This window comes from Nothobranchius furzeri, chromosome 16 (genome assembly GCF_043380555.1).
Source record: "Nothobranchius furzeri strain GRZ-AD chromosome 16, NfurGRZ-RIMD1, whole genome shotgun sequence".
In the NCBI taxonomy this organism is placed as follows: domain Eukaryota; kingdom Metazoa; phylum Chordata; class Actinopteri; order Cyprinodontiformes; family Nothobranchiidae; genus Nothobranchius; species Nothobranchius furzeri.
The window spans coordinates 990,414-1,014,921 of NC_091756.1; the positions used below are offsets into that span (position 1 = coordinate 990,414).

The window sequence follows — 24,508 nt, forward strand, 5'->3', positions numbered from 1 at the left end:
TCTGGTTTGGAAAGCAGACAGTTAACTGATGAAGCTGGCGGTGTCTTAACCTTTGCACTCCGTGGCCTTCTTACGCTACAGTGTGCATAACTAACAGGAACGTTTCAACACCTTTTGTGTCCTCGTCAGATGGCTCTGACACAAGAGATGTCTAAACGTTTGTTTTTATATTTGCACCGTTAAATCTTTCTACTTGTGTGAGGCTCCGCCTCCTGCTTCTCACTCTGAATGCCCTCCAGCGCTCGAGCACCAGCCCGAGTGGATGACGCAGAGTTTTATCTCTGACTCATTTTTCACTTCACACCGAGTTGTAGGTAACACTTTATAATGTCTTGTTATTAACCATGTGTACGTGTTCAGTGTCTCATTAATCATTAACAGATAATGATGTTTGGAAACCTTTACAACGTTTACACTGACATTTACTAACAGATTCACAAGGCATTAGCTAATATGTACAACTCTTCTTTAGAAGCTGTGATGACAAACACTCACTTCCACATTTGATAATAATTTATAGATCATGGAAAACGTTCTGAAGTCACATCATCGTCGGTTTTATGAAAGATTATTATGCACCAGTGACTCAGAAATGACTAAAGGATCATGAGGTGTGCTCGTTCTGTCCACAGATGTGTGTACGTAGCACTGATGCTGCCTGGTGGAGCTGCCGTACGGGCTGGCCACCATTTTAGATGGGTCTCCATTCGCCCCATGCATTCATTTCTACTGAGGACAGTGCTTGCCCACCTAAAAAACACATTTTATCAAGCTCTTTCACTAAATCAGACACAAGGTATGGCGTGGTCATTAAACAATAAATATAATTAAAATGAATAAAACTAAAGTTAAATATGAGATGCTGTCTGGTAGGCTAGAAGAGTCAGCAGTAATCCCACCTGACCAGCCTTCAACAGTACGTCGGCTGTTGTAACCGTGGGCCGCACAAAAACGGGAGAGGTCTCACTCTGCGTTCCCAAAGGGTTCAGATGAAGGCAGCTGGACTTCTTTGGGTTCTTGAAGACGTTTCATTTCTCACCCGAGGAGCTTTGTCAGTTCTGACTGGGAGAGTCAGGCTTATCAGCTGTAGCTGTCTGTTCTTTTTAACGAGCAGACACTACTCTGAGTACCCCTCCTCTCCATCCCCGATGAGTCGTTGGCCTCTACTGAGAGGGAGTCGTCGTGTTGATCAGACACAGGGCGGTGTGACCTCGACTGAAACTGCTTATAGGTACTGGAAAGGTGAAATCTAAGCCCCGCCCCTATTTTAAGTAGGTTTTCCACATTAGACATAGACAGCTTCCTCCACTCCTCTCCCCATCTATCGTCTCTGCTCAGAATGTGTCCCTTGTCCTTCAGGTGTAGGTGGACTGCAGTCGTGACCTGGAGAGGTGGCTCTCCTGTGTTGTGCCATGTGTTTGTGTACTTGTTGTTTATAGTTTCCACGGTGTAAACATCTGGACAGTCCTCGCTGCACTGGACTGCATAAACAACACCGCTGAGCTTCTGTCTTCTGGATGGACCAGGTTCTGTCTGAGCAGCTCAAAGCCCAGGTAGCTTTCTTGACTAGTTTGTTCAGTCTCTTGATGACTGACCTGTACTCCAGGTCATCCCCCAGACACAGCCGACAACCACCGAGTCATCAGAGAACTTGTGGAGGTGTAGAAGGTGAAGCAGAGAAAGGGTGAGAGCGCCGCACCCTGCAGAGCTCCAGTACTACACACAACCACATCAGATGTACAGTTGCACGTACTGTGGCCTGTTGGTGAGGTGGTCCATGCAGTCAGGTGCTCGTCCACTCCTTCACCCGTCATCTTCTGCTGCAGTGAAGGTTGCTGGAGGGTGTTGAAGACACTTGAGAAGGTGAAGAATGTGATTCTCAGTTCATTTCTGCATCCTGAGGTGAGTCAGAGCCTGGTGCTGCAGGTAGATGAACGCTCCCTCATGCCCCGTGTGTATGCTAACTGTAGTGAGTCTTTCTCTGGGCGCACCACAGATCACAGGTGGGTGAGCATGAGTCTCTCCATGGTTTTCATCAGGTGAGAGGTCAGCAGTGGTCTGGTTCCCTGGGATGTGATGCTTTTGGAATTGGAATCAGACAGTAGGCCTTCGCAGGACGGGAACCTGCTTCCATCAAACATTCAGGTTGAACATATTCATGAGCACTTTACAAAGCTGGGCAGACTCAGCAGTCTCTGGCAGTCGGGGGCTGATCCTGCCAGGTCCTGCAGCTTTCTCGCTCTTAAGCCACATCAGTTCTGTCCTCACCGCTCTGATGTAGGGAGCGAGGGAGGTTGTGGTGCCATGGGGATGGTGGGGGCAGAAGATGTGGAGTGGTGTAAGTCTAGGGGATGGTAGAGGCTGGTTGACTGAGTGGAGGGTTGGCGTGTGGTGGTGCCTGTTGCAGATATGGGGGAGCGGGGTCCAACTTCTTGAAGAACAGATTAAGCTCATTGGCCAAGTTGTGTTCACCATCAGATCACGGATACAAGCGGCTGAAATGAGTTTTCTCTGAAGGGTGGCTGGGTTCTTCCTTAGAGATAGGGTGAGAAGCTCCATCATCTGGGAGGGGCTCGGAGTAGACCTGCTGCTCCTCCACATCGAGAGGAGCCAGTTGAGGTGACTCGTGCATCTAGTTAGGATGCCTCCTGGACGCCTCCCTGGTGAGGTTTTCCAGGATCGTCCAACTGGGAGAAGACCCAAAGGAAGACCCAGGACACGTTTCTCAGCTGGTCAGGGAATGCCTCAGGATTCCCCGGAAGAGCTGGCCCAAGTGGCCGGGGAGAGGAAATCTGGATCTCCCTGCTTAGGCTGCTGCCCCCGCGATCCTGATTGGGTCTGAAACCACATGATCAGGACTGCTTTCCAAATGAGAACGGGGCTTTTCCTGGCTCACACTGAGGCAGAGGGGGTACCATCCTGACCGTGCACGAGCACATGCACTCTGCATTCAACTGCCTCACTTATTTAAAGGCCATACATGATGAAAGGCTCAATAATAAGCATTAGATTGGTGTTTAGTTCCCTTTTTCCATCTGATATTTATAGTTAAAAACCATTTTTAATATGTGACCTAGAATTCAGTAACATGTTAGGTTTGTATTAATAACTCATCTTAGTCACAACAACACATAAATATATGCAGTAACATATAATGGATTTCATTAACATGCATTTGTGTTGGAAATGCTAATAACATTTAATTTCTGCTGCTAACAATGTAACGGTGGCATGTCTGTTATGTACGGGTTAGGGGGGTGGTCCGTTTTGCCTTGGCCCCCAGAATGCCTTGGTACGGCCCTGGGTGTGTGAGTGAGTGTTGAAGGTGATCTGAATGGTATCAGATGTATAAATATGACATGTGTATAACTTATTGTTTTATACAGGTAAAAACGTGTAGTGGAGATAAATCTACCTACATTTTACTTTGTTTTCTTGTTTTTATTGAACTATTTCCTGTCCTGTCTGTCTCTCATCTTCCTGCATCTCCTCTAAACTCTCCAGAAAATCTGCTGCCTGGATTCTTACTTTTTCACCTCATCAGTTACTTCTGAGCAGACCAAAGGGATCTCCTGACCGCAGAGCGGAGAGCGCGTTTCGATGCTGCGTCAGTGAGGTGACATCACCGCAGCACACGATGAGCGGAGCGCGTCAGGAACGATTAAAAGACAGAGTACCAGAGGATGTAAACAGATATGAACGATCATGTGTTAATAATAAGGTTTTGTAGTGACACCTTGAGAATGTATCGTACGCCGGATGCAGCGGGCGCACCAACGATCAGCGCTCTGCGTCCTCTCCGCTCAACAGAACCCCGCTACGCTGAGAGTCCATAAATACTGCAATATAGGCAGAAACTGGATCTTTCCCTGACAGATCTCTAGACCCCATAACTCGATCCCTGCTCCTGGATGAAAAACCGGACATTTTGATCCATGTAGGAGGACAGAGGGTGAAAAGTGGACATGTCCGGGGGAAAGAGGACGTATGGACAGCCTACAATAGCACCAACCACAGAAATGTACCAACTAGCGAGAAAAGCAACTTGTGATCTTTTGCTGCAGCGGTTTTAGCGCTTTTCGGTGCACCGCTGCTGATACAGCGCCCTGTAGTGGCGCAATGCTGCAACTGCAGTGAAAATAACATCCATATAGCTGGGGGCAGAGTGAAAACAGGCTGGGGCGGCACAAAATTAGCTGGAGGCGGCCGCCACCAAATCTAAACGCAGGAAAATCCCTGGAGAATATTCCCTAAAAGAGAAGCAGAAACTTCCAGGCAGTGATGGGGAGGATACTTTGTCAAAGTATTTAGTTACAGAATGCTGAATACCTGTTTTAAAATGTATTTTGTAAAGTTGCATAATCCTGGTGCTGTACTCTAAATACTTGGAATACTTCCCCTAAAAATCAGCAGTTAAGTCTAGTAGACATCACAATGTGCACTGGTAGCGCCTCCTGCAGGACAACAGAGGGCATGCTCATGCTAAACAATATGAAATATGAATTTAATCACTTACTTGAGCAGTGGTTTCTCCAGAGTTGGTGAGGGTGTGAAGGCACTAAGGCAGCAGGCCAGTAGCAGCCACCCCCTCAAACTGCCCTCCTCCTCATGTTTGCCCCATGTGTGGTAAGCCAACTGGGCCAGGATTTCATCCCTCAGTGCCGGATGGTTCTGGCCATTCTCCACTATGTAGTTCCCTAAGGTCTGCTCCTGCCAGCTGCTCAGGTCTGACTCACCGGTGAACCGCAGGATCTGTGCAATAAATAAAAGTTATGAGGATTACAAACATGAACTGGGCTCCAAGCCCACCTCAGCAGGCCCCCTTAAATATGTCTTTGTTTTTCTGGTACCCAAATAAATAAATAAACCATTAAACAATTTCATACATTTCTAACAAAGTTTAACAATCTCTTGAAAAATCCATGTGCCATCAACAAAATACCTACGTAATCTCAGATGATGATCTCTGTGGGATTACAGCCTTTCATGTCCTCAGAGGAAATACGTTTTCAATAGAAACTTGTTAGTTGCCGTTTCATGTTAAACTAGCCAAACTTAATAGATGATAAAACATTAAAGCATCAAAAATTTTCCTAAATAATATCAGATGGTCAGGTCTTCATGTGGAATATTTTAAACTTTCTTGTTTGTAGATACAATTCTTTTTTCATGATACCAACCCAAATAAAAAAGCATTAAAAAGGCTGCAAGCTTTGCTTTTAGCACCCCCTAGTGTCCGTTCACCATGGCTAACCTCAGAATGAAACCTGTTTGCTTGCTGTGTGTCTGTCTGGTAAACACCTTCATCTAACAGCTGAAATGTCAAATAAACAGAAACATAAACATAGACCGGCAACTCTGAGCTTTCAAGTGTGATAATCTGGCCACGGAGGGCAGTGGGGTTTGAGTGACATTTTATTAAGCCTGTAAAGGTTTGTTTTAGCACATACGGGCTCAAGAACATGATTTAAAACAATGACAAAGCAAAAAACTTAACAGTTCATACATTAACATGACGGGACCTGAAATGTTGGTGGAGACAGATCAGTAAAAAGTAAAGAAAAGAAAAATAAGCAGCGTTTCAGAAAGGCGAGGAGCTGAGTGAAAACAGGACATGCAGGGAGTGAGATGGCTAGGCAAGCCGTTTTAACATTTAATCAACAATCGGACCGCTGTAATTTCTTTTTATATAACAATAACTTCATTTTTCCTAGTACTAAAGTATTCTTATAAGTCAAAATTGCAAATGAAGAGATCCACAGCTACGTTGTTACTAGGGATGAGCGAGAACACCAATATCTGTACTCAGAGTAGGCGTGGCCTAACCCGGAAGTGGGTGTAGTTTAACCGGAAGTGGGTGTGGTTTATATCAATACATTATTTTAAGTCTGACATTGATATGGACTGATCAGAAGTTGCTATGTGTATTGTTTATTTGAAAACTATTTACAGAGCAGCCTCAGAGTTGAGATGAAATGTTTTTGATCACAATAGTAAAGGAAGTATTACAGAACAAGTGTTTCAATAAAATCAGAACATTAATATTTAAGTGCATGGATTAATACATCTGAACTCGTGCAGTAGGAACTAGGAAATATGAAATTCTAGAACCAGACACAACTTTCTTTTTATTTTGATTTGATTAAACTGATTTTTTCTTAACGTACTTGCCATTCTTCCCACACACAGTTAAAAAAAACAATGTTGTGTGTGAGAGAGAGATAGAGAGGGAGAGAGAGATATGGAGAGAGATGGAGAGAGAGAGGGAGGGGGAGAGAGAGAGAGAGAGAGAAAGAGAGAGAGAGAGAGAGGGAGAGAGAGAGAAAGAGAGAGAGTGTTTAAAAAATAAAAAATAAATAACGACCAGAGCGGAGGCAGCGACCAACGCAGCACTAGTCGTTTTAAGCTCTGTCTTGTCAGATGCGCCATCGTTACGAAGAAAGTAACTTAAATATTAAACTGAGCAGAAGAAAGCCAAGGGAGCACTGAAGAAACGTGAGCATCAGTGAAGCAAGCACAGAGAGATCCGGAGTCGGTACAGGATCTGCTCGGGGTCCTTCGACTGCCGATGACATCAAAGTACGGCAAACCCACTCGGACAAAATACACCACACATCTATACTGTTGGAAAGAATTCAGCAGATTCGTTATTAAAATAATGTTTCTTACGACGTACGTTTGTGTTTATAATGGTATTTGTAAAATAAAACACTATTTTATTCATAATGTTGAACTCCTCTTTGAGCACATCGCTTGAAGGATCATAGGTATTAGCAACACCTGTGAAATTGTATTTGCAGGAAAGAAGTGTGTAAGGGCGATGGTGGCACAGGAGTTAAGTGCTCGCCCCGTAATTGGAAGGTTGCAGGTTCGAGTCCCACTCAGTCTGTCGCTGTCGTTGTGTCCTTGGGCAAGACACTTAACCCACGTTGCCTGCTGGTGGTGGTCGGAGGGACTGGTGGCGCCAGTGCTCGGCAGCCTCGCCTCTGTCAGTGCACCCCAGGGCAGCTGTGGCTACATCGTAGCTCATCCCCACCAGTGTGTGAATGTGTGTGTGAATGGGTGAATGACTGATTGTGTTGTAAAGCGCCTTGGGGGGTTCCATGACTCTAGAAGGTGCTATATCAAATACAGGCCATTTACCATTTTTACCATTCCCGTTTATTGAAGTATTTTTTGTTTAGAGTTTTTGACGTCTTGTCCATGCGTAGTTCAGTTACGTTGATAGCTGCTAGCCAAAACTCTGGAGTTAAAAGTTTTCTGGCTTTACTAAAATACCTGCCTGTGCTTATTTGATTGATGGTAGTTTTACTTTCTATTAGACTCCAAATGTAATCATTTGGCACGTTTCTAATTCATAATTTGTAAGAATGTAATCGGTGATATTAGCATTAGCATTCCTATGGGTTTTTCCATGTATATTAGCATTGCGCTAATCACTCACTGCCAAGTAGCAGCCTTTGCGATTAGAAAACCTCCTTTTGTCACATCGCAATTTAATTGCACATGCAGTTAATCGTTCAGCCCTACTATACATGCAGCTCTATGCTAAAAGTGTATTTTCAAAGAGGTAATGATGGATTTCTTTGTGAAAGTTGTTCATCTTTCCAACAGAAACATTTGCCTGGACCAACGTAACGTGATAACAATGTTACGTGATTGCGTAATTTCCGTAAAGGTTCATGTTCAGCCAATCAACTACTTTGACGTCATCGGCAGTCGACAGACCCCGAGCCGATCTTGCACCTGAGCAGATCCTGTACCGACACCGTTACTGTCTGTGTGTGTGCATGGATGGGCCGGACGGACTGAGCTCCCGGCTGCAGAGTTTTGTGTGTAGAGAGGGGCGGGCGCTCTATGTGACTGGCCAATCACAGAGCATGAAGACAGTCAGTTACCCAATGAGGATTTTCCTTCAGCACGATTACAGATATTTATGAGTTTTACTCGTTTCATGCTCGTATTTGTCAAAAATGCTTTATCCATACCGGATATGGCTCATCCCTAGTTGTTACTATAAAAATTATAATTAATGATCTCCATATTAACAACCACACTAGTAGGAATTAAGCTAGAGATATCTCAGGATCGTGAAAAACCTAAAGTGGCCTTTTTGACATTTATTAGACTGACTGGATATGTGTTCCAGAGATCTATGATTCTATTCCTAGTAGAAATTAACATTCCAGATATCCATGAGAACATTCTAACTGAACATCGGGTAGTGGTGGAGAAGGCCACCGAATGCAAAGGTTAAAACACCGTCCACAGCCTGCTTCATCAGTGTGTCACAGGTGAACTGTCGGGTCTCCAAACCAGAAAACATACTGCTTGTGACCTCGCCACCGGAAGATAAAGTCAACAGAATCTGTGCTTCAAATCAGAAGACTCCAGACAAAGGACAGAACTCTTAACCTTAACAAAGAATCTTATTCTTTCTCATAAATGATTTCCTAACCTCACAAGTTGATTACAACCACATTCTACATGATCTACCATTAATGTTTTATCTAAAGTGATTTAATAATATCTTGACTGCTTTACAGTAATGAATGAATCAACATAAATGTTTATTATTTCATGAATTATTTCAGATCTTAAATACACCAAATGAGTCTACTTGATGACTTAATAATGATTTATTATCAGTTATGCTACATATAAATATCAATGTATTAATGTTATGTTCCCTTCCTCTGGGACTGACTAATATTAGCCCCTTATGTATTTATTTATCGAGAACCTCATTAGCTCCCACCATAATGTGGAGCTTTTCTTCCTGAAGTTTCTTCTATTTTTATTACAAATGTTTTACAAGGGTTAGCTCTTTGCATTTGACTAGTTCTGCAGCGGAGTAGAGCACATCTTATGTCATGTGTCTGTCGCGTCCTGTAATTGTGATTGTCTGAAAAAGAAGATAACTATTATTCTAGGTACCGTTGTAGTTATTATATTTCTTATAAATGTTGTCAGTGAATATTTTAGTACACATTTCACTGTTAACCAAGCCATCCTGTCATGCATTGTTCTTACATTTGTTCTGTAATTACAACCCAGAACAATTAGTGCAGCTTTATTTTGAGCCACTTGTATTTTATGCAAATGAAATTCATTTGTGTTATACCAAATAACTGATGCGTAATCTAAATGAGACAATGCTAAGAATTGAACTAAGTTTTCAATCAGCTACCGAGGAATACATTTACAACAATATTTGACTGTGCCCAAGCTTCTACCAAGTTTATGCAAGATATGATTTATTTGACCAGTCCATGACAATACAGAATCCACAACTACCCCCTATAATTTTGCTTCTTCTTCTTGTTCTTCCTCTGTATTACCTAGCATCAAATGCAGTCTAGGTGTCACCTGTAATGTGTATTTTGTTCCAACTATCATGCATTTAGTTTTTTCTGCATTTACAACTAGCTTGTTAGCTCCAATCCTTTGTGTGATGAAGGCCAACTCCTTTTTTAAAATATCCCTCAACTGGCCTTCTGTTTGTGCAGATACAAACAATGTAGTCATCTGCATTTGGTTGCATGTTTTAAAACCAATGGTAAATCATTAATAAAAATTAAAAACAGAAGAGGGGCCAAACAGCTGCCCTGTGGCACTTCACAATCCACCTGACCCATCTCAGAATAATGGCCATTAAATGAACATTTGAATTTTCAATTAGTTAAATTACTTTCGGTCCACTTGATGGCAGATGGCTGAAATCGATAACATTTTTGTTTATTTAATTCGATTTTTTACCTCTCCCTGGGCTGCCACTTTACCGTGGTGGAGGGATTTGAGTGTCCCAATGATTCTAGGAGCTAAGTGATCTGAGGCTTTCTGCCTCTGGTAGGGTCGCCCATGGCAAACAGGTTCTAGGTGAGGGATCAGACAAGGAGCAGCCCAAAGATCTCTAAAATGGAAACCGTGTTCCCTCACCCGGACGTGGGTCACCTGGGTCCCCTCTGGAGCCCCTCTGGAGCCAGGCCTGGAGGTGGGGCACACTGGTGAGCGCCTGGTGGCCAGGCTTTCACCCATGGAGCCCGGTCAGGCACAGCCCGAAGAGGAAACGTGGGTCCCCCTTCCCATGGGCCTACCACTCGAGGGAGGGGCCAAAGGGGTTGGATGCAGTGTGTGACGGGTGGAAGTCGAAGGTGGGGACCTTCGTGGTCTGATCCTCGGCTACAGAAGCTGGCTCTTGGCACATGGAGTGCCACCTCTATGATGGGGAAGGAGCCTGAGTTGGTGTGTGAGGTTGAGAGGTTCCAACTAGATGTAGTCGGACTCACCTCAATGCTCGGCTCTGGCTCTGGAACCAGTTTCCTTGAGAGGGGTTGGACTTTCTACCACTCTGGAGTTTCTCCCACTGAGAGGCACCGAGCAGGGGTGGGCATACTAGTTGCCCTCCATCTTGGTGCCTGTACGTTGGGGTTCACCCCAGTGAATGAGAGGGTAGCCTCCCTCCGCCTACGTGTGGGGGGACGGGTTCTGACTGTGGTCTGTGCTTATGCACCAAACTACAGTTCAAACTACCCACCCTTTTTGGAGAGCTTGGAGGGGATGCTGGAGAGCGCTCCATCTTGATACTCCCTCTTTCTGCTGGGCGACTTTAACGTGGGCAATGACAGTGAAACCTGGAGAGGTGTGGTTGGGAGGAACGGGTCCCCTGATCTGAATTCGAGTGGTGTTTTGTTATTGGACTTCTGTGCCAGTCATGGATTGTCCATAATGAACACCATGTTCAGACATAAAGGTGTCCATATGTGCTCTTGGCACCAGGATACCTTAAGCCACAGCCTGATGATTGACTTTGTTGTTGTTTCATCTGACCTGCAGCCACATGTTTTGGACACTCAGGTGAAGAGAGGGGCGGAGCTGTCAACTCACCACTGATGGTGGTGAGTTGGCTCAGATGGTGGGGGAAGATGTCGGTCAGACCAGGCAGGCCCAAACGTATCGCGAGGGTCTGCTGGTGACGTCTGGCAGAGTCTCCTGTCAGAAGGAGCTTCAATTACCACCTCCGACAGAACTTCCAAATTGTTCCGGGGGAGGTGGGGGAAATTGAGTCTGAATGGACCCTGTTCTGTGGCTCCATTGTTGAGGCGGCCAAGCAGAACTGTGGCCGCAGGATCGTCGGTGCCTGTCGTGGCGGCAACCCCTGAACCCGCTGGTGGACACCGGCGGTTAGGGATGCTGTCAAGCTGAAAAGAGTCCTATCAGGTATTTTTGGCCTGTGGGACCCCAGAAGCAGCTGACAGGTACCAACAGTCCAAGCGGAAGGCGGCTTGGGTGGTAGCAACAGCAAAAACCGAGGTGTGGGAGGAGTTCAGTGAGACCATGGAGCAAGACATCCATATGGCTTTGAGGAGATTTTGGTCCACAATTCGGCGCCTCTGGAGGGAAAAGCAGTACACTACCAACACTATTTATAGTGGGGATGGTGTGCTGCTGAAGTCTCAAATCTCTCATGCTGAGGTCACTGAGGTGGTTAAAAAGCTCCTCTGTGGCAAGGCTCCAGGGGTGGATGAGATCCGTCCGGAGGTCCTTAAGGCTCTGGATGTTGTTGGGCTGTGTTGGCTGACGCGGCTCTGCAGTATCGTATGGACATCGGGGCCAGTCCCACTAGACTGGCTGACCGGGGTGGTGGTCCCCTTATTTAAAAAGGGGGACCGCAGGGTGTGTTCCAACTACAGGGGGGTCACACTCCTGAGCCTTCCTGGTAAGGTCTATTCAGGGTTATGGAGAGGAGGGTCTGTCGGATTGTTGAACCTCAGATTCAGGAGGAACAATGTGGTTTTCGTCCTGGCCGTGGAACACTGGACCAGCTCTATAGCCTTAGGGGGATCCTGGAGGGTGCGTGGGAATTTGCCCAATCAGTCTACATGTGTTTTGTGGATTTGGAGAAGGCGTTTGTCCGCATCCCTCGGGGGGCCCTGTGGGGGGAAATCCTGGAATATGGGGTACGAGACCCTCTGATACTGTTAGGTCCCTGTATGACCGGTGTCAGAGCTTGGTCCGCATTGCCGGCACTAAGTCGGGCTCGTTCCCAGGGAGAGTTGGACTCTGCCAAGGCTGCCCTTTGTCACAGATTCTGTTCATAACCTTTATGGACAGGATTTCTAGGCGCAGCCAATGTGTGGAGGACATCCGTTTTGGTGGCCTGAGGATCAGGTATCTGCTTTTTGCAGATGATGTGGTCCTGTTGGCTTCATCAGAACGTGATCTTCAGCTTTCGCTGGAGCGGTTCGCAGCCGAGTGTGAAGCAGCTGGGATGAGAATCAGCTCCTCTAAATCTGAGACCATGGTCTTGATTTGGAAAAGGGTAGAATGCCTTTTCCAGGTCTGGGATGAGGTCCTGCCTCAAGTGGATGCCTTGGGATTCCCCCGGAGGAGCTGGCCCAAGTGGCTGGGAGAGGGAAGTCTGGGCCTCTCTAATTAGGCCACCGTCCCCGCGACACGACTCCGGATAAGCGGATGAAAATGGATGGATGGATGGATAATTAGATTTTATGATTGATGAAATCAAAAGCTGCACTCAAATCTAAACTATGCAATATTTGAATTGAATAAACCCCTCAAACCTGGTACATGAGCGCTTTTGCCTAAGTCAAGTCTTGTGCTGGCTATTATGCACATTTTCCCAGTTGAACACTGGTCAGCACAAACAGAAAAGAACAATGCCATGAAGTCAAACATGCTCCAGTGAAACATTTTAAAAATGATGGTGTTTCTCTTAATGTTTCTATGAAGGTTTTACTATTGTTACACTCTTTTTGCTGCTTTTTGCTGGTTTGGACCTGGCGGTAAGGCGTTTCCTGTTTCCTGTTTTCAGTGTTGCACTACGTGTAGCTGTTTGGTGTTTGGGGCTCGCTAAAGCTGATTTAATTTCTCTGTACTTGGATATCTCTGAGTTATTGTAGCACAAAAGCACGCTAAAACACACATTTTCTGTTGTTCCACCTAGCTTTTAGGGAACCATTTGAGTTTGCACGCAGTTTATTTGGTACTGAACAGTTTGCTCGTCCAGTTAGCTTAGCCTCAGCACGGCTATGGCTACTTCTGTCTCTGCTTCTCCGTCTCCTATCTCTTGCTCTCTGTGTCAGATGTTTAGTTACTCCTCTGCCTCCTTTAGTAATAATGGTACGTGTAATAACGTGTAATTTACTAACAAGATGGCGGAGTGAGTGGTTGTGTGCCTGCGGTCTCTCCTGCCTTATTTAATTAACTACCTGGATTTTTGACCTTTTTGCATTTGGTACTTGAATTTAAGGCCTTTTTTGAAGGAGTGGAAAAAAGGTGATTGACTAAGCCATATTTCTGATAAAAATGCCTCCTAAGCGCCAGCAGAAAGATCAAATTAAGGGCTCTGACGACGACGCTGCTGACGTGTCACTGGAAGTCCTGAACAAGGAGACTTTGGAGTCTACTCTTCAAAAGTTTTTTGACAAAGCAGAAAAACATGCCAAAGATCGGTTTGATAGTCTTGATTCTCAACTTGACTCAATTCGATCTACACTTGACAAGCACGCACAAGAGCTTGAAACTCAAAAACAAATCACCACCTTACTCCAAAAAAGGGTGCGGTGCGTGGAGGACGCTTCCGTGGCTCAGAGCGCAGACCTGCAGAAACTACAGAGGAAGATTGCTGCCCTCGATGATCAAAGTAGAAGGAATAATATCCGGATCCTCAATTTAAAGGAAGGGATTGAGCTCAACAATGCTCTATCCTATCTTAGGAGCAACTTGTTGGTGTGGTTCCCAGAGCTGGCGGGATCTTCTCCTGATATAACTCGGGCGCGGCGGGTTGGACAACCTGGCGCGTCAGGGTCTCCTCGGACCTTGGTGGTCTGTTTTCTCCGAGCGAATGACAGGGATCGGATCCTGGCTCTGGCAAGGAAGTCTGAGGTGCTGGTGGCTGGTAAATCGGTTCGATTTGCTGCTGATTTCAGCGATGAAACAGCTCGTCGGAGACGCCGCTGCTTCCCGGTTTTGAACCGGGCTCGCGCCTTGGGACTACAAGCTTTTCTTCTTTATCCTGCAAGCATCAAGATAATCTCTGATGGTGATCATCTGCTTTTTACAGACCCAGTGGCTGCTGAAAGTCACCTGGACTCTTTGGGTTGAGATGCCCTGAGAGGTTTTGGGTGTACGAGCACCTGCGGAGGGCGGACTTGTGACTTTCCTCTTTCTTTTATTATTCTAATTCTGGCTCTTCCGCAGAGCAGGTAATTCCTTTTTGTTTTTGCTTCTCCTCTTGTTCGGTGAAATCAAATTTCGTCTAAGGTCAAATTATCCTTACTTTATTCTTATTTACTTATATTGATAAAATCCAGCCACCTTGTTGAGTTATGGCAATCTTTATTAGTTTAGGCGGCTGTGCTTTGAGCAGGTTGCAGGCCATGGGCTCAGATCTGAGACTTTCTGGACTATGAGTGATAACTCATTTAATTTCCATGTAATTTTATTATATTTTGTTCTTTTTTTTTCTGTTTATTTTTGTTTTAGATTTTCTTCTGTATCTGCCTGCTGTGAGGGTTATTTTTGTACCTCGTTTTTCTTGTTATGGGTAAAGGTTTACACATAATCCATCTCAATATAAGAAGCTTATTTCCTAAAACTGATTTATTAAAAGCATGGCTTGGTTATAATGAACCAAAAATAATTACGTTGTCTGAGACATGGTTGAATGATAACATTTCTGACAATGATATTTCTCTTGACAACTTTGTTTTATATAGAATGGATAGAGGGACAAGGGGTGGCGGGGTTGCCACTTATGTCTCCTCTAGTCTGCAGTCTCAGGTTATTGTCCCGACAGTCAAACCACTTCACTTCGAAGCCATCTTTACTAAAATTTCTTTTAATGGAAATAAGCACATTATAATTGGCAACATCTATCGCCCCCCCTCCTCCCCTAGACCTGAAGCAATACAAAATTTACTAGCAACGGTTGATTCGTTGGGGGACTCAATGGAATTGATCTTACTTGGCGACTTCAATCTTAACTGGCTTGATGAATCTACTCTTCCAGAACGTATTCTTTTAAATAGCTCAAATCTGACACAGCTGGTCTCAGAGCCAACTAGGACTTGTGCCACAAACTCTTCTCTCATTGACTGGATATTAGTAACTCACCCAGACAGATTTTCTGATTATGGCATTTTGCCCAACTGTTTTAGTGATCATTCTGTTATTTTTTGCTTCTGGAAAATATCTTTACCACATACACCAGCTAAGATGATCAGACTTCGTGACTTGCATACTTTTAATACTGATCAGTATTTACAGGAGCTGCATTCTCTTAATTGGAATAGATTGTTTCTTATACCTGATGTTAATGATGCTTGGGCATTTTTCCACTCTCAGTTCATGCAGGTTCTTGATAAACATGCTCCTTGGGTCAGTGTAAAAATTAAGGGCAGCCATTTGCCTTGGATTTCTCATGATTTAATTGCTTTATTTAAGAAGCGCGACAAAGCGTGGAAAGTAGCAAAACTTAGCAATCTGCATGAGCATTGGACAGTTTATAGAAAACTAAGGAACTTCTGTACTACCCAGACTAGGAATGCTAAAGCTAATTTTTATAAGAATGCTTTGCATAAGGATATCAATAACCCTAAGCGCTTCTGGGATAAAATTAAAGACCTGAGGGGGAAAACTAATGTTAAAATCTCACATCTGAATGTTAATGGGAGTCTTATTAATGACCCGGCTGAAATTGCTGAAGCATTCAGTAAGCACTTTGCTTCCTCTCCTCTCCCTGCCTCTGCAGAACATCATGGGTCTTACACCCTGCCTCACTGTTGCTCCAGTGGATTTTCTTTTTCTGAAATTCGTTCTGAGGAAGTGCGTAAAGTTATACTGTCTCTCTCTAGTGGGAATGCTGCAGGTCCAGATGGCATTGAGAGTCGCTTTGTTAGGATAGCTGCTGATGTTCTAGCCTTACCATTATCTATTCTTTTTAATCATTCAATTAACTCATGTTCTGTTCCAAAAGCTTGGAAATGTACTAAAATAATACCACTGCATAAAGGAAATGATACATCTGAACCTAATAACTATAGACCCATTGCTATAATTAATACAGTTGTTAAAGTATTTGAAAAACTGGTTTTTATCCAACTATCTAAATACTTAGAGGATAACAACCTACTATCACAGTACCAATCGGGGTTCAGAAAAAACTTCTCGACAACTACTGCACTGCTCAAATTTTCTAATGACATCTATTCTGGTTTTGACAATAATTTATTTGGTGGTGCGATTTTTCTTGATTTAACAAAAGCCTTTGACCTCGTCAATCACTATCTACTTTTATATAAATTATATGCTTTTGGTCTGTCAAGGCCGTCTCTACTGTGGTTTAGTTCTTTTCTTCATCATCGTTCTCAATTTGTTTCCTTTAATGGTTCTGAATCAAACATGCGTGGTGTCATCAGAGGTGTTCCCCAAGGCTCCTCACTTGGGCCATTATTATTTTCAATTTTTATTAATGATTTACCACAGTGCTGCAGATCCTGTTCTGTTCAGTTATATGCAGATGACACAGTCTTATACTGTTCTAAGTCGAGTAAATCCGAATTACAAGAAGCTATTCAGCCTAATTTTGACGAGGTGCAGCTCTGGCTAACGCAGAACAAACTTCTTTTAAATAAATCTAAGACTTACTCCATGCTGTTTCACAGAAGTAGAACTCTATCTGACAGTGACAGGACTCTTAATCTTTATTTTTTGGATTCCTCCCCGGTTCAACCGTCTGTTAAAATGAAATATTTAGGAGTTTGGCTAGAGCCAGAGCTGTCTTTTAAATTTCACATTCACACAACATGTCTTAAGGTCACACGGTGTTTACGTATCCTTTATAACTCAATAAATTGCTTTGAACCTATTGTTCGAAAGTGCATCGTCACTCAGCTTCTGTTACCGATCATTGATTATTCTGATATTTTATACCAAAACTCAACAGTTTCTAGCCTGCGGTCTCTTGATGTCGTCTATAACAGTTTGTGTCGTTTTATTTTGCGGTGTTCATTTAACACTCATCATTGTTATATGTATGATCTTCTTGGTTGGCTTCCTTTAAAAGCTAGACGACAATTTCATTGGTTGATATTTATGTTTAAGTGCATTTATTTTGATTTTCCACTTTATCTAAAAACACTTTTGGTTCCCATTGATTCCTTGTATTCCACCCGCTTAACTACTCTTCCATCATTTGTTGTTCCTCGTTTTAAAAAGGAGGTGGGTAGACTCGCCTTTTGTGTTAAAGCTCCTCAGGACTGGAATAAATTACCCGCTGAATTAAGATCCATCTCAACAATTCGTAAATTTTCCCGCACTGTTTATGCTTATGTAAAGCCAAGCTGTAGTTGCTTTGTTTAATCTTTACTATGATGATTTTGTGCGTTCAATGGCTAACATGCTGTATTTCGTTGCCAAACTTTGTATTCAATTGGGATACTACTTCACTTTAGGTTTATTTACAATGTAATTTCTTGCCCTTATTTCTCTTTGAGTGCCTCACAGCAGTTTTATTTAATTTAATTTGGTATATAGGTATGTATGTACGTATGTACACTTGTTGGTATCTATGTATCCTTGCTTATGTGTTTATATTTACGTGTGTATATATATACATTTATAAATATCGTTGATTTTACTATTATTTACTTTCCCCTTTTTTTTTTATTTCTGTTACAACTTTCTAACTCTGCCACCTTATTTGTTATTGGTTGTGTTGTAGGAGGACCTGCTCGAAAACGAGATGTTACATCTCAAGCAGTTTATCCTCCTGAAAAACATAAGTTAAATAAATAAATAAAATAAATAAATAAATGTAGCATTTTTGTAGCTTTGGAGGCGAGGGTGTCAGAATTGGAGTCTCGGCTCCGCGCTGTTGAAAAACCCGTAAACAGCCATAGATACTTAGCTAGCGCGGGGCTAACTAGCTCAGAACCACCACGTAGCGACCCTCCAGTGGGTCCCGGCCGGCTGGGTGACGGTACGCAGGAAGCATAGAACCGAGCCCGTGGGCCACCACCAACCCGTCCACGTTTCTAATAGATTTTCCCCGCTCAGTGACGCACCCACTGACAAGCCGACTCTGATCATTGGCAGCTCCATAGTCAGAAACGTGGCATTAGAGGCTCCAGCAACCATAGTTAAATGTTTACCTGGGGCCAGAGCGGGCGACATTAAATCTTATCTGAAACTGCTGGCTAAGGATAAGCGTAAATACAGTAAGATTGTTATTCACGCTGGCGGTAACGACACCCGGTTACGCCAATCGGAGGTCACTAAAATTAATGTTGCTTCGGTGTGTAAGTTTGCCAAAACAATGTCGGACTCCGTAATTTTCTCTGGCCCCCTCCCTGATCGGACCAGTGACGACATGTTTAGCCGCATGCTGTCCTTCAACCGCTGGTTGTCTAGGTGGTGTCCTGAAAACAACGTGGGCTACATTGATAATTGGAAAACTTTTTGGGGAAAACCTGGTCTGATGCGGAGAGACGGCATCCATCCCTCTTTGGATGGTGCAGCTCTTCTTTCTAGGAACATGGCCAGTTTTATTAGTCCTCCATGACAACCCAGGGTCCAGACCAGGAAGCAGAGTCGTAGTTTAACCCACCCCTCTGCAGCTTCTGTACTGTTACCCACCCACTACCCCATAGAGACAGTGGCCTGCCCACGGCCAAAATCACACAGATTAAATATCAGGCTTAATAAAGCAAATCATGGAAATCTCATAAATATTAGAACAAATTCAACTCAGCAGAAAACTAGAAAAATCAAATGTGGGTTGTTGAACATTAGATCCATTTTTCTAAGACTTTGTTAGTTAATGAGTTGATTTGTGATAATCAGATCTCTTTGCTCTCTCTCACAGAATCCTGGCTGCAGCAAGAGGACTATGTTAGCTTAAACGAGTCGACTCCTTCAAATTATTTAAATCATCACATTGCTCGAAGTACAGGGCGAGGAGGAGGAGTGGCAACCATTCTTCATTGGGACTTATTAATCATTCCCTTACAGATTAATAGTTACAGTTCGTTTGAACATCTTATTCTTAGTTTTCCTAATCCAGATAGCAAAACTGTAAAACCACTCTTGTTTGTAGTTTTATATCGTCCACCAGGCCCTTACTCTGAGTTTTTGGATCAGATCTCTGATTTTTTATCTGATTTGGTGCTAAATACTGATAAGGTCATTGTAGTGGAGGATTTCAACATTCATGTGGACATTGAAAATGATTGCCTCAATGTATCCTTTAGTAATATCTTAGACTCAATTGGTTTTACTCAAAGAATACATAGCTCCACCCACTCCTGCCATCATACATTGGACCTTGTTCTGACTTATGGCAGTGAGTGTGAGGAAATAACGATCTTTCCACATAATCCAGTCCTCTCGGACCACTTTCTGATAACCTTTGAGTTTTTTATAACCGAGTTCTCGAGACATGAAAGTAAATTTCACTATAGTCGGTCTCTAACTGACAATGCAGTTGCGTCTTTTAAATCAACTGTTCCATCTTTACTGTCCTTAGCATCTCAGAGGAACGTAGCAGAGGGCAATATTTTCAGTTCTAGCCCCTCACAAATTGATGCCTTAGTTCATCATGTTAATTCCTCTTTACGTGTGGCATTAGATGATTTTGCCCCTTTAAAAAAGAAGGTAATTAGGGACAGGAAGTTGGCTCCCTGGTTTAACTCTCATCTACGAGCCTTAAAACAAAACTCTAGGAAATTGGAGAGAACATGGCGCTCTACGCACCATGAGGAGGCCTACCTATCCTGGAAAAATAGTCTTGTGCTTTATAAAAATAAGCTTCAACAAACTAGAACTGCTTATTTTTCAGCATTAATTGAGGAGAATAAGCATAATCCTAAATTTCTTTTCAGTACAGTTGCTAAACTTACACAGAATCATAGCTCTGAGCCATCTATTTCCTTAGCCCTCAGCAGCAATGACTTTATGGGATTTTTTACAAGTAAAATTAATTCTATTAGAAACAAAATGTTTAGCATCCTCCCTAATGCGATTTCTTCTTCCTCAGTAAGTGAAGCAGCATCAGAGGTGACTGTAGAACCTCATCTGTGCTTGAACCGTTTTGATCCAGTTGAGCTTTCAGAGTTATCAAAAATATTAGCTTCATCTAAACCTTCAACTTGCATTTTGGATCCAATCCCAACCAAATTATTTAAAGATGCATTTCCTTTGGTTACTGCCCCCATTCTAGATATAATCAATCTATCCTTAGTAAATGGGTATGTACCACAAGATTTTAAGGTTGCTGTAATCAAACCTTCACTTAAGAAGCCTTCTCTGGATCCAGATGACCCAATGAATTATAGACCAATATCTAACCTTCCATTTTTATCCAAAGTCCTGGAGAAAATAGTGGCCATCCAAGTATGTGAGCATTTAAACACTAATGCTCTGTTTGAGGAATTTCAGTCTGGTTTTAGAGAGTATCACAGCACTGAAACTGCATTAGTGAGAGTTACAAATGATATTCTCATGGCCTCAGATAAGAATCTTGTGTCTGCTCTAGTCTTGTTAGATCTCAGTGCTGCCTTTGACACAGTTGATCACAATGTTCTTTTAGAAAGACTTGAACATGTTGTAGGGATCAAAGGAACAGCATTAGGCTAGTTTAAGTCCTACCTGTCTGACAGATTTCATTTTGTAAATGTACATGACAAATCGTCTTCATACTCCAGGGTTACTTGCGGAGTACCACAGGGTTCAGTGCTTGGACCAATTCTTTTTACTATGTATATGCTCCCAATTGGTAAAATCATTAGACAGCATGGGATAAACTTCCACTGTTATGCTGACGATACTCAGCTATATTTATCCATTAACCCTGATGAACCTAATCGGTTGGGTAGATTACAGGCTTGTCTTGAGGACATAAAAAATTGGATGACTCTTAACTTCTTGCTTTTAAATCAAGACAAGACGGAAGTTCTCATCTTTGGACCAGAAATCCAGAAAAGGAAATTGCTTAGTCAATCACCTGACCTGAATGGCATTACATTAATCTCCGAGAACAAAGCAAGGAACCTTGGTGTTATCTTTGACCAGGACATGTCATTCAAACCCCAGGTTTCACAAGTTTGTAGGTTTTCCTTTTTCCACCTTCGGAATATTGCTAAGATTAGAAGCATCCTTTCCAGGAGTGATGCTGAAAAACTAGTTCATGCATTTATTACATCAAGACTAGATTACTGTAATTCATTACTCTCAGGAAGTCCACAGAATGTAGTTAAAAGTCTTCAGCTTGTCCAAAATGCTGCAGCTAGAGTTCTGATGAGAATTAAAAAGAGAGATCATATCTCTCCTGTCTTAGCTTCCCTACATTGGCTACCTGTTAAATTCAGAATAGGTTTCAAGATCCTTCTTCTCACATATAAAGCTCTTAATAATCAAGGTCCATCATACATCAGTGATCTTATTGTTCCATACGTTCCTAACCGAGCACTTCGCTCTCAGACTGCAGGTCTACTGGTGGTTCCAAGAATATCTAAACTTAGGATAGGAGGCAGATCTTTTAGTTATCAGGCTCCTCTCCTGTGGAACCAGCTCCCAGCTTTAGTCCGTGAGGCAGACACCTTATCTACTTTTAAGAATAGGCTTAAAACATTTTTATTTGATAGGGCCTATAGTTAAAATCTGATGTTAGCCTAAATCTGGACAAGTGGGGGAGTAGAGGGAGGTGGAGTGTACAGTCGGTAAAGACGGCTCTCCCTTGCCCTGCCTCCAACATGCCTCCATCTAAATAGGAAAGATTATCCAGAGTTATCTCTGTAGTTATGCTGCTATAGGCTTAGACTGCTGGAGGACACACTGACCACTTTTCACACTCTACTGCTTTCTTCTACAGTCTGCTCTTTAACTGTATTATTTCCTGCTATTTCAGCTGTTAACTTTATTTTCTCTCTAAGTGTTTTTCTCCCCAGAAGAAGCTACAACGATGTTCTGCTGAGCTGTGGTGGCCTCATGGAGGGGGCCATCGACTAGCACACTGCTGCTAACCACTTAAACATTCTCCCTCTCCTGATAATAACTTTTTCGTTTCCTTGACTTTTGATGTGCTACTACTAGTTTACCCGTTTAATTATAGATCCACTAGGATAAATACAATAAAGTTTATCTCTCACCAAATAGAATATTTACTAAGACATCACAATATTACAATAGACACATTACTTGTCCGTGTGTGTGTGTGTGTGTGCGTGTGCGTGTGCGTGTGTGTGTGTGTGTGTGTGTGTGTGTGTGCTCTGTCTTCTCCATCCCCAGTGAGTCGTGGAGGATGGCTGCTTATACTGAGCCAGGATTCTCTGGAGGTTTCTTCCTGTTAAAAGGGAGTTTTCCTCTCCACTGTCACTGCATGCTTGCTTAGTATGAGGATTGATGTATAGTCACTGACACTAGTCAGTGACTTGATGCAATTTGCTGGGTTCCTTATATAGGAAACATTATTTCTGATTGGCTTAATGAACTGTGAATTGGAATGTTTATTATGTGAAGTGCCTTGAGACGACTCTTGTCGTGATTTGGCGCTATATAAATAAACTTGAATTGAATTGAATTGAAGTTTAATGTTTTATTTGTGTCATGTTCAACACTTTGGGCGTCCGCATCGGTAGCGGAAGGTGCTTTTAAATAAATCAATGAAATTCCTTCATCTGTTTCAATGTCATCTGATGATGATCATCCCAGAGTGCTGTGCCAGATTTCTCCCAGCATTTTATGATTCTTGAGTCCAAACTGTTTTAGCTGAGATGTACAAAATCAATGGAGCCCTCTAACCCTAATTATTGAGGTCATAATATGAGACACTGAATAAGTCAGCATGTGGACAAAATGTATGACTATACCAGTTTGTTGATTTCCAGGGCTGTCCTTGCTTCTTCTGCATCCAGAGCTGTTAGGGGTCTCTGCAGAGGGTATCCCTGAGGCTGGCACCAGTTATCCTGAAAGGAGACAAAGTTAGCAAAAGCAATCCACCATTGTCATCTGGAGGATGTTTTTGACTTTATGAAGGATTTATACTTCTAATTCTCTGATTACATTAAAAAGTATATAGTTTTTAATTCTATTTGCTAAAACAAATTCATACTTTAAAGGCTTTAGAACCAGTTGATGATAAAGTTTGATCCCTTTCTTGCGAACCTGATATGTGTTTGTGTTTAAAAATAAGAAAACTTGATGCAGTCTGCTGGGTTTCCTTACACAGGAAATTTTTAGAGATGTGGTTCACTCATTTAATCAAAACATTTGCAGTGGTCTTGAGTAGGATGAACCCCCCTAAGTCATTCTTGAGGAAGAGACTGGTGCCCTGATGCTCTGCCTACGCCCTCTCCAACTAACCCAACCCTAACCGGATCCCTCGGGAGGCCCTTTCGGGGGTGCATCTGGAGTACACCAGGTACTAGGCCCTCTGATACAGGCTGTTATGTGACCGGTGTCAGAGCTGACAGCAAGTCTGACTAGTTTCCGGTGAGAGTTGGACTCCACCAAGGCTGCCCTTTGGCACCAATTCTCTTCAGAACTTTTATGAACAGGATTTCTAGGTGCAGCCAAGGTGTTGAGGGCATCCATTTTGGTAGTCTATGGATTGAGTTTCTGCTTTTTGCAGATGATGTGATCCTGTTGGCTTCATCAGAACATGATCTCCGGCTCTCACTAAAGCGGTCCGCAGCTGAGTGTGAAGCAATTCGGATAAGAATCAGCTCCTCTAAATCTGAGACCATGGTCTTCTCAAGGCCAGAGACGAGGTCCTGCCCCAAGTGGAGGAGTTTAAGTATCTTGGGGTCTTGTTTACAAGTGAAGGAAAGATAGAGTATGAGATCAACAGGCGGATTGGTGCTGCGTCTGCAGTGATACAGGCGTTGTACCGATCTGTCATGGTGAAGAGAGAGCTGAGCTAGAAGGCAAAGCTCTCGGTTTACCAGTAGATACATTCCAACCCTCACCTATGGTCATGAGCTTTGGGTAGTGACCGAAATAACAAGATCACGAACACAAGCAGCTGAAATGAGTTTTATCCACTTGTTGGCTGGGCTCTTTCTTAGGGGTAGGGTGAGAAGCTCGGGCGTCCAGGAGGGGCTCAAAGTAGACCCGCTGCTCCTCCACATCGAGCAGAGCAAGTTAAGGTTGCTTGGGCATCTAGTTAGGATGCCTCCTGGAGGCCTCCCTTTTGAGGTTTTCCGGGCATGTCCAACTGGGAGGAGGCCTAAAGGGAGACCCTGGACATGCTCGAAAGTCTCTCGGCTGGCCAGGGAACACCATAGCATTCTCCCGGGGGAGCTGGTCCAAGTGGCTGGGGAGAGGGAAGTCTGGGCCTCCCTGCTTAGGCTACTGCCCCCGCAACCTGTCCCCAGATAAGCTGCCAAAAACGGATGGAAGGATGGATGGATGGATGGGCTGAAAATCCTGGACTCCATTCATGGCTTCGGCTCTAGAGCAAGTTTCCTTGAGAGAGGTTGGACTTTCTACC

General features: G+C 43.4%; 1 protein-coding gene and 1 pseudogene across 4 annotated transcripts in view; one reads left to right on the top strand and one right to left on the bottom strand.

The window, feature by feature from the left end:
- The window catches only part of myo15b (myosin XVB), a 144,268-nt gene that overhangs the window by 84,035 nt on the left and 35,725 nt on the right, over nt 1-24,508 (bottom strand). For all 4 annotated transcript variants that reach the window (XM_054736361.2, XM_070545323.1, XM_070545324.1 and 1 more), the window contains exons 5-6: nt 22,887-22,982; nt 4,517-4,752 (exon numbers count right to left, since the gene is read on the bottom strand). In XM_054736361.2, the coding sequence (XP_054592336.2) occupies nt 4,517-4,752; nt 22,887-22,982 (332 nt within the window). The remainder of the gene's footprint in view (nt 1-4,516; nt 4,753-22,886; nt 22,983-24,508) is intronic.
- On the top strand, nt 10,037-22,149 carry LOC139063501 (uncharacterized; annotated as a pseudogene).